Here is a 10,739-nt window from a genome sequence, read left to right on the forward strand (position 1 = left end):
ATGGTTTGCTTCCGTCCCCTCACCCCATGCAGCTGCTAGCTGTTTCCCGTTCCTTCAATCTTTTGCTCTGGTTTTCTGAGACAGAGGCAGGCTGCAGCTGACAGGACACTGCAGCCCAGGGGACAATTAGGGAAGCGTGGGAGAGACAGCTGGACCTGTTGCTAACACACACGCGCGCGCGCGCACACGCGCGCGCGCACACACACACACACACACACACACACACACACTAAAGTGTCTTGTGGGTTTGCTGCATTCACATTTAAATGAACTTTCAGGAATGGCAAAATAAAAACAGTTGCTTTTATTTATTATATCATCATAGGAAAAAGTTGCACAATAGTGAGTAAAAGTGATTTTAGAGGAATAAATTGTGGCATTGGTTTATACATACATAAGAGGTAAACAAATGTAACAGCAAAAAAAAAAAAAAGTGACATTGAAAAGAGACTGCCGAATTCATGACGTTGCCAAACTGCACTGGAAACTATGAGATGATGAAACGAACTGCATGCTTCATCTGTGACAACTACACTGATGTACATCTAAGAGTGGGTAAGAGCTCAACCTCACCACTGTCAGTCTATCATAAGTAAGAAATCTTTCCCAGCAGCATGTTCTGCAGCTGTCTGATCCTGCTTTCCTGTGGCAGCGCCAGGCTCTTCTCCACTCGCGCCTCCTCTTCCAGCAGCTGCTCGATGTAGCAGGAGGAGCCCAGCAGGATGTGGCCTGTGGCCTGCATGGAGAAGATGGTCCATCGCAGAGCCTCCCTGGAATCACACGCATGAGAACAAGAGGGAGGATGGTCATAAATAGCCAGTTCCCATTTACAGCGACATGAGTGGAAACCAATAGGCCCACACAAACAGCCTGCATGTAACGAGATACGAGTATCAGTCTGGTATAATTCAGACAAGTCACAACACAAGGAAGCCAGATAGTCTTGATAGTCACGACCTCAGATGCTCAATTTTGACATCAACTGCATTTCATAAAACTGATATCCACGACCTTTTAAACCACACATCCTGCAATAGGAGCATCGCATTTGACAAGTCTGCAAAATGTAATCCTCTCAACTGAAGCTCCGAGCCAAAGCTGAAAACCAGCAGGTCTCGGCAGCGATGACATAACAAAATTAATCTCAGTAAAATCTAGCCTTTGGTCTTCTAGGGTCTGCGCATTTCACCACCCACAGAGGTGTACACGCTCAAACCCGAGTGCATCATTTATACACAAGGGTCTGCTTTTAATACTTTTATAAGAGAAGCACGGGAGGGAAAAAAATACTAAAAAGTCTCAAAAGATAATCGTGCTAATTTATGCATTAGAAATTCATTCACACTGATCAGTTTTCAGCTCTAAGTGGATTAAGCTATTACTACAAACAATATGTTTCAGTAAAGATGCCACAGAGATGCTCTGAAAAAACAGTTACATAATAGTTCAACACAAAATACAAAAATATCAGAATATTTTGGCAGCCTCCATCACTCACTTTAGCATCTTTTTGGCAGCGTAACAGCGCAGGTCATAGGACACAGTATAAACACCATACAGCGTTGCCTTCACATTCAGGCAGCCAATGAAATCTTTGGGGTTGTTCTTGTAGAGGTCAAAGGTCAGCTTGGCCACATCTCTCCGCTGCTGTTGCTGCCTGCAGTCAATAAGGCAATCTCTGGAGAGGTTGTACTGGGGGGGCGACAGGATGAGGGATATGAGTCAGGACAAATGGGCACAAATCAGCGCTCAACTCCACCGCCACACACTTGAACTACACACTGATGGCGCTCCTGCCAGCGATGATGTGAGTAGCAAATGACAATGAGAAGAGGTCAATGAGGGGTCGTTGCAGAAAACATTTGGGAAGGGGTCCAAATTAATGCATGTATCACTTACTGAGAAAGTTAATTGCTTTTGGGTGAATGTTACTGCAATCTCACAAATCCCTCATGTCCAATTAGTATCAGACCCCTGCCTTCCATTTTTCTCAAAAATATTGAGTGGGGAGAAACTAATGTGAGGTTCACTCCGCGTTCTGCCTTTGCACAACAAATGGCATGTTGCCCTTCCATTTAATTTGATGGATAAAATATTTAACTGGATAGCCAATGTATCACAACACAGACTGGTCCATATTCATGGCTTCTGCATTATGCCTTTCTATCAGTCTACATCAAAGAATCACTGGCTATCAATATGTTAATATTTGCACGGCCACAATGAAGTAACGTTGCTGGCCAAGAGTGCCATCTAGTGGCTAATCAAAACTACATACAGGATGTGGGCTCCACTTCTGTTCCTTCTGCAGAGCCATCAGAACAGCATTTTCTGGGAGCGTTTGAAAGAATTCCTCCGTGTCCACACCAGTGCCATCTTCATCCAACACCAACGCACTGACGCACAGTATACCCAACGAGTCACTGGCCTGAGCGAGAGTAGAGATGAGGAAAAAATAAAATAAATACGTACAGTGACCTCATCACAAGAAAATATGCCGTAAACCATAAAGCAGTTATTACACAGCTGTTCTGAAACATTTATTTTGGGAGTGGTCTCTTCTGTGATGACTCCATTGTTAAGGCAACAGCCAGACGGCTTGATGAGTAATGAAAACGCTATGAATCACATATGATAACCTTCAACACCCATCGGACCCTTTACACCATTCTGTCAGACGGCACTCTCCACAGCCATCATTAAGAAGCTGATTCAGGAAGCCTGTTTTTCATCCCTTTACCAAAAGTTACAAGGAGCACTGAATTAATGCCAAGGCATACTGAAGCCATTCAGATCTTGCTAAGACACTTTAGGCTTGATTAAATTTGGCTTCTTTATAAATTAACATTATTATAGTCTGACACCAGCCCTTTTTCTTGTTACATTTCACTTACATGAGCTCGAAACACACTCAATCACTTCAGATGGTGCAGCAACAAGTGGCAAACCTTTATCTAATTTCAATGGTCAATACACACCACAGAATCCCCCTGATTCCTCCGTTTTTAGTCCAAATGCTTTGTGACCACCTTACCATGATTATTAGCTGCTGACCAAGTCCCCCCCCCGACACACACAGCATTTTTACACCTCACATCTTTCTCTCACCTTATTTGTCAGGTCTTCTAGCGTGTCTGCCATTATACCCTTTTTCACACTGCGGTCAGCATTCGTGACCCTGAAAGGCTTCGGTCGAGGAACTCGACCCGACAGGAGCTGCTGGGTCATGGAGGCACTAGCTGACACGCTCGCTGTTACACACCTGAGAAAAAGGTGTAAGACGTCAGGTCATCAGCTCATATATTTAAAAGAAAAAAAAATTTAAATAGCAAAAGAGCTAAGGGTGACAACCATCACAAAGCACTTACTTGGAGAGGTTAGATGGCGTGAAAAGGCTGAGTGACCTCATCGCATAATCCATATGAGAACAACTCGACCTGCAATTATAAGTATGATCAGTGTGGCAGCTAGGCTTCATGTGAAAAATGAGGAGACAGTGGCAGCTTTGCAGTTTAAAACTGAAAATACCAGTAATAAAATTAGGAAAACGATTTCAGCAAATTCTGGAACTGGAGGCCACTTTTGGCAGCCAGTCTTACTCATTTATAAATATAACTTGTAAGATAAACATTCCTTCAATTTCATGATTATGTCCCAATAAAAAGAAAAGAAACAATCAAGAATAATAACTCTTACAGTTTAGGAAACTCAAGACTTCTCCCAACCCTGTCTGAATATAATCCTTATGTTGATCGTTTTTGTTCCCGAAGCGCTGCTCCCAGCAGTGTGGCCCACAAAAGCCTCTGAGATAAAGTACACGCTCCTCTCTTGTTGCTGTTTCTTGCAACACTTGGTCACTGAACTTTGTGCTGATGACTGTTGATCTGGTTGCAACTCGTCAGCTTTATTGAGAAATCCTGCATAAACACTCCCACTGGCCCTGGATTTTAATTTGTTATAATAACCCAGTATCTTAAAGAAAGTTCAGCTAAAATTAAAAATACACAGCTGCATGAAGAATCAGGCAGTGTGTTCAGCAGAGCAGCACTAACCTAATTCTAACTAACTCCACTGCTTAGTGGCTTCAAAACTGAATTGAATCTGTGAGGCTCCAAAGCGGTTGAGGTGATCTGAGGAAAGATGTTATTTAGGGGAATGTACGCTTTAATTACAGCATTATTGTATAATGCTGGAGGACATGAGAACATGTACTTTTCACAAATTAGGTCATAGTTCATTGCTAGCACATCACACTGGAGGATTGGCTCACGCTGACGAGGTGTGTGCGCACTGTCAGGTGTTATCACACTGGGCTACACGTCATTGTCTGACATCACCTGTGAGCACCGAAGGAAAATCCTAAAAGTCAAGAAGTTACTGTAGGAAAAAGCAGCAGATACATTTCTGTATACTCGTTTATCTCTCAATCCAGCTAAAACGGATGTTTAGACAAATGAAAGCCGCTAACAATTTAAAATACATGAATTAAAGGACACTGGAGTTCACCTATTAAACATGGGGGATTTAGCCATTTCTAAACTAGGCTTTCTCGCCCGTGAACAAAGTGTACACCTTCACAAACAAAGACAATGGCTCCACAAAAACAAGAAAAATAAAGAAAATGCTCGTTAAAGTTCACGGTTTATATTAAATCTGTTCGTGGTAATTAAAACAAATCATAGCGAAGCAAAATCCTTAGATGAACCCTTACGTTTGTAGTGTTCCTCCCGTGAAGCGCCTTCCCGCTAGCTTGCTGAACCGCTAATTAATAACACCTGCTAACGGCTGTAATTGAAGCCTGCGCCATTTTGAATGTACCTGTCTTTATTTTAGGGTTAGTGTCGTTCTTTTTTTTTAAACAACATGCTATCCAGTGGGCATACTCATTACTTGTGAAAACACCTATTCATCCAAAATGTTAAAATTGCACCTCAAAGGATAGTGGATGAAGATTTCAATTAATTACGGAAGTAAAAAAGAAAGCAAAGGACATCTTGTGGATGAGCAAGGAACTGCAGGTAGGAACTTTCTGCTGTTACATATGTAACTTTACTGGGCAATTTATACATAATCTATTTTATTACAAAACATTTAAATATACAGAAATCTTTAATCTTCAAATGTGACCACCACATACAGACCACATCATGATAAGATGATGAGAGCATCTGCATGCTGGTGCATCTGTACAGTAATGACTGAACAGTGAAGCTCACTTTCGTTGATTTCTCTAGTGCATTTTGAATGAATCGGCTGCTGCTGTGAGAAAAGCTACAGGAAATGTCAGTAAACTTCGACCATCTCATGGATTGCTGACTATCTCACAAAGAGGGTGCAGTATGCTGAACAGAGCTCTGTGTGATTTGGTTGATGTGCAGTACAGTAGCTCCACAGGAATCTGTGCTCTCTCCATTCCCGTTCTCCTGGTACACCTCAGACTTCCCTTATACCTCCTGGTCATGCTACCTACAGTAATACTCTGATGATTCTGCGGTGGTTGGATGTATTAGTGATGGAGAGGAGGACTAAACTGTTTGTGGGGTGGTCTGTGAGGAATCATCTGTAAAGCAGTGACACCACCTGGATGGTGATGGACTTCAGAAGGAAGAGGTTGGCTGAACAATCCATTCCCCTCTCTGTTTATCGTTTACGGGACAGGATCTGGATATGGTGGAGGAGTACAACTGGAAGACCAGCACAGGCTGTATAAACAGGGCACGAGCAGGCTCTGCTTCCTGCAAAAGCTGAGCTCCTTCAATGTGCAACAGAGTGATGGAGGTTTTCTATCACTCAGCATCCTTTGCTGTGGTCTGCTCAGGGAGCAACATCAAAGCTGGTGACACCAACAGTCTGAATAAACTGATTAGGAAGGCTGGCCCTCTGACTGGCTGCAAACTGGACACTTTTATAGCTGTGATGAAGACGAGGCATCTGAAAAACCATCATCCATCATGGATAATCCTGAGAAACCTCTGCATGACTTACTGGACAGGCAGCAGAGCTCCTTCTCTAACAGACTGATTCAGCTCTGCTGTCACAAAGAAACACACGGGAAATCTTTCATACCGCACATTATCATCCTCCATAACACAATATATCTGTCTGACAAAGAACCATCTGCCAGATTTTTTTCAACAGGTTATTTGGTAAATTCAAAAGAATTTCCCAAATATGCCTCCTCTCACAAGCCTCCTCTCCATCACAACTATAAAAGTGTCCAATTCAAAAGATATGGGATAAACAAAGCATTTCTCATCTCATCATCAGTGGAATAGTGAAAATTTGGAATACTCAAAAAATGCTCAGACAGGCAAACGCTGTAGGCTTTGTTAGGAGGGAAAATGGTTACTTACTGACTGAAATGTTCAGTCCGAGTGTATTTCCTGTACTCTTAGCAGCTGTCTCGGCCAATGCGTGCAACAACTTGGAAGCCAAACTGAAAGGGACAAATAAAGACTGCGGTGTCACAGATGAGAGCACTCATTACATAAATAAGAGTACACTCCAGTTGCGGTTTATGGTGATAACTGCCTTGTGATGATGATGATGATGTGAGTTGTATTTATTTGAACTTCATAATAAGTTCATATTTTAAGTATGCTTCACCAGACAGATACGTCAGACTATAGAGCTGTGTCATGGGAAACAAAGCTCCAGCTTAAACACAGAGTAAAATTACTGTTTAAAAGCAGAAACACTTGTTTTATTTGTGGTTTACCGCCCGTGGTAACTGCTACAAGAGATGCTTTTAGGCTAAAGGTTTGAAAAAAACAGAGATAATACTGTTATAATATTCTCATGGCAGTGTAAACAACCCCAAGCTAATTAATGCCAGCTAAGGCAACAATCTAATACTATTGTGTAAATAACCGTCAGAGCATTTATCTTAATTCCAGATAGTTTGTCTGCTGCTCAGCAGGGTATTAGTGGCTTCTTCACTTATATTTATTGTATTATAATCACAGTAATTGAAGTGATTTGTTTCATTTAGTTTCTGTTATATCCGCACGTTTTGAGGTCCAAAAGTGTGAAGATGATATTTAAATCAAGCCAAAGTCATGGTCAGCATAAAACAGAGAAGAAGAAAAAAGCCTCACAGTGTAAATCAGATGAGCAGTTTATTTCACTCTGTTGCTTCACATTTCTTGCTCGGTGTAAGAGCACAGATTAATTATGCCATAGATGTTAGTCTACTCCAGAGCAGATAGGGCTTCAGACTAAGAATAGCTGTGACTTGTTTGCCAAATGTATCAGTAGTGAACAAAGGTTTTTAGAAAGGGTCTCTTCTTCTTTTCAGAGGTCAATATCCTGCGCGTGTCTTTGTCCTGTTATCACCCATCGGCGCCTGCTGTGGGTGACGCAGGCTCATTTGGCTGAGACCCATTCATTTGTGCTTTATGGGCTGCTGATGCTTGTAATTATGGCAAGCGTGCCTGATATCAGTGCAGAAATGAATTAGACTTGAGAAAAAATGGATTATGATATTGGATTTAATTGTATGTTTTCTACGGATTGCATGCAAATACAATAAAACACTTCTCCGAGTCACAGTTTGGGAGCCAATGGTGAGTATCTGAGACTAAACACCAGCATCATCTTACATTGTTTGCAGTGTCCTTGTTGTGATTGTTGTTGTTGGTTTTTTGTTTTGTTTTTTCACATCACTGTAGTGATTAATCAGTCCATGGTGTGGTTTGTGTGTGGAATGGATTAAATATAAGTATAAAAGTAAAGCAGATCTAAGCTCTAAAGGACAGATACTGACCGCAATGACTACTTTCACATGAACTAACATTGTTTCTAACCAGGTGTCAGTGCCACAATGTGTTAGCTCTGTTGTGAAGTGAGATTTCCTCCATCAAGCCTTCAAACTTCTCCGGGGGGGCTTTCATTTCCTCTTGCCTATTCGTGCCATCAGCTCTGCATTGGCTGCTGCCTTGGTCCTCATGTCCTGATTCTTGGCCAGGTCTATGAGTACACTGAGGATGCTGGTGGGAACATCAAGGGACAGAGCAAAACGGGACGCCTGCTGGGCTCTCTTTGGCACCTGGGAGGCAGGGCGCGGGGCTCGCCTGAGCACGAGATGATGCTGTGATCGGAGCAGTGAGCTCAACGCACCGTTGCGGTTTAAGATGTCGACAGCCAGCATGTCCCTCTCTGTGTCTTCATCGAGTTTGGCAACAGCCAGACTGCTCCTCCGGCTCTGAACACACAAAGGAAGCAGCAGAGCCAAACAGAAGCACGCACGCACACTTCTCATGGTCAGGACTGTCTGCAAGCAGAGAATCAGCTCCATATTACACAACTGTGACAGTGCAAGACTTCAGTGAGTGATCGCATGGAAAGACAACAACATATCCAACTGATGTACAAAAATAAAAATAGCTTTTTATTTCTTCAGCAATAAAAAGATGATGAAACACAAAATTCTTTAATACAGTTCTTTGCAAATCATTTTAGATCATCTGAATATTTAGTTTCTTAACCTTTCAATCATCCATCCATTTGATCCTCCTGTTATAGTCTGCAGTATTCTCTGATTCATGCATAGATAAATCTTTGCAAACCTCGTCAAGAGCCAGCCAAAATCAATACTTACTCAGTCACCAATATCAAAAGTTGGTAACTTGACAAAAAGGCACTTCTCCCTCCTCTGTGTTAAAGACAGCAGCTCTTTTTATGCTCAGATGTCCTGTAATCTTGTATTTTCTGTCTCACAGCTTCTGCTTCTTCACCGGAGGAGCAATGTGCACCAAACACGGTCGGATGTTGAACTGGACTTGACGATGAGCCGCTCGTCCTTTGCTTCGTCTTCAACCACTTTAATCCTCGCCGTGACACTGCCCCTTCCCCTCTCTGTTTATCGTTTACATCTCTACACCCCATCGCCCTCCCCTCATTTCATCTCATTTCCTTTGCACTCAGTGCTATCTTATTCTTTCTAAAAATAACACAATAGTAATCACAATAGCTTGCTTGGAGTGACTTGAAAAGTTGCCCCAATTTGGAGTCAAAGCACAGCCCACCTCCACGTCCATTCAGAAGTTAAGCATGGAGACGCTGCGAGAAAACAGTAATTGTTGGGTGTTGAAATGTCCCATAAATTGTTCATCTTTTCATCATGCTTGTTAGTTTATGTTTTGGAAATCATCCGTGCAGACTGAGTGAACATCAAACATGACAGTGATAAGAACACTGTGGGAGACATGCCCATTTTGGTCTAATTTAACTGAATGTATTTAAGGAGTTTGAAACATTAAGGTGGTTGGGAGCTGGTTTAGATTTACTGACAACAGTGTGAGTGAGTCTGTTCTGTAACATGCATTAGCTGGAAATCACAGCAACTAAATAAGACATGAGGTGAGTGAGGTGAATTTTTTTGTGTGTGTGTTTGTTAATACCAATTAACAACACAGAATAAAAGTTTTTCACTGGCTGCCAGTTTTGAAACTTGTTCTTTGACTAATGTCAGTCTTTTCGATCTGACCCTCTGCATGACAGCCCCTCCTTGACGTGTTTTTACGCCTATGCCCCAGGAAAAAAAACATTGACTCTTAGAGGAACATGCTGTGAGAACACATCTTTCTTCCTTTCTACAGAGCACAGAGGAGAAGAGGTGAGTATAAAGAGGTTAGAAGGAGAAGTGACTGCAGATAAAGCCCCGTGGAGAAGAACAAGGAGGAAAAGTCTTACAGGGCCAGGAGGGCAACTCAACAAGATGAAGCCTATCTCGTTTCCTGAGTCACCTCCATTCGGGCCCATCAAAGAACTTACTCTCATCCGACTAATGATATATTACGAGTGCAGCCAGATTACGATTGCTGGGTCCTTGAGGGCCTCAGGCTTACGAGCCGTTTCAGTTACCCACAGGTCACAGTAATGTCACACAGCAACAAACAGATGTACTGAGTTGTACCAGCAGCATTATTCAACATGACACGGAGCAGCACATGAACCTCAGACGATGTCATCTGTGTGATTCAAGATAAAACATACGTCATAGCAGGTCCTACTTGCCCATTCAACTGACTAATGACGTAGGCTGTTTACAATGAGCCTGATGCGTATCAGAGAGCACTTTATTCTCCGACTGTTCGCCCCGCTTAATATTCATGAAATGTTTAAGTTCTAAAGACGTTGTTAATAAAACGCAGCAATTGGCAGCAGTAAGGACAGGCTATTAGAAGACAATTGCAAATACTTATTCACTGTGGCAAAACTGAAGTAGGCAAACTGCGCTTTGGCCACAGCCACAATTTAAACGTCAAGACAAAGATCACAGATTAACCCAACATATCATCTGAAGTCTGAGCACAGATAATACAAATGGCACGTCTGGTTTAGGACAACAACATGAATGATAATGTGTTCATTAATGTATACAATTTTTTCAGAAAAGTAAAAAGTGCGATGTTTACAACACTACAAAAACTGTGACAATTTAAGTTCCAGCAAAAACTTTAGATTTAAAAGTGAAGGTAGTCTAGTAACCACATCATCAGTGCTTTAAACGTCCAAGAACCTCCAGACAGAAATATTAGCCCCCACACAGCTCTTCCAAACAAACTAGTTTTATTTTGAATGCTTACATTATTTTACTTTACAAAATCTGCCAGGGGCAAAATTATTGGGCCACCCAATGCTAATTGATAATTGTGAATCCTTTTTGATGGATTAAAGCTTGCAGTCATTTGTTGTGAATTTCAACAAGTCTCAAACATGCCTCCTGAGTAATCTCA

General features: G+C 41.9%; 2 protein-coding genes across 3 annotated transcripts; both read right to left on the bottom strand.

Moving 5' to 3' along the window:
- Window positions 1-293: 293 nt before the first annotated feature.
- Window positions 294-4,921, bottom strand: cidec (cell death inducing DFFA like effector c). 2 transcript variants are annotated; one of them, XM_085273270.1, is made up of 6 exons: window positions 4,712-4,921; window positions 3,369-3,437; window positions 3,109-3,262; window positions 2,279-2,428; window positions 1,499-1,692; window positions 294-770 (listed from the first exon to the last, which is right to left on the bottom strand). In XM_085273270.1, exons 2-6 carry the CDS (start codon window positions 3,419-3,421, stop codon window positions 587-589), a joined length of 735 nt encoding a protein of 244 aa, XP_085129396.1. In that variant the 5' UTR covers window positions 3,422-3,437; window positions 4,712-4,921; the 3' UTR covers window positions 294-586. The 2 variants fall into 2 exon arrangements, with proteins under 2 accessions (XP_085129396.1, XP_085129397.1); XM_085273271.1 differs by lacking the exon at window positions 4,712-4,921 and adding an exon at window positions 3,697-3,851.
- A 2,215-nt stretch (window positions 4,922-7,136) lies between these two features.
- LOC146573844 (uncharacterized) lies at window positions 7,137-8,812 on the bottom strand. The gene is made up of 2 exons (XM_085273272.1): window positions 8,600-8,812; window positions 7,137-8,272 (listed from the first exon to the last, which is right to left on the bottom strand). Exon 2 carries the CDS (start codon window positions 8,258-8,260, stop codon window positions 7,889-7,891), a length of 372 nt encoding a protein of 123 aa, XP_085129398.1. The 5' UTR covers window positions 8,261-8,272; window positions 8,600-8,812; the 3' UTR covers window positions 7,137-7,888.
- Window positions 8,813-10,739: the final 1,927 nt, after the last annotated feature.

This window comes from Mchenga conophoros, linkage group LG5 (assembly GCF_057382185.1).
Source record: "Mchenga conophoros isolate Kocher_MC1m ecotype Shallow Benthic linkage group LG5, M_conophoros_male_GT1.1, whole genome shotgun sequence".
Taxonomy (NCBI): Eukaryota; Metazoa; Chordata; class Actinopteri; order Cichliformes; family Cichlidae; genus Mchenga; species Mchenga conophoros.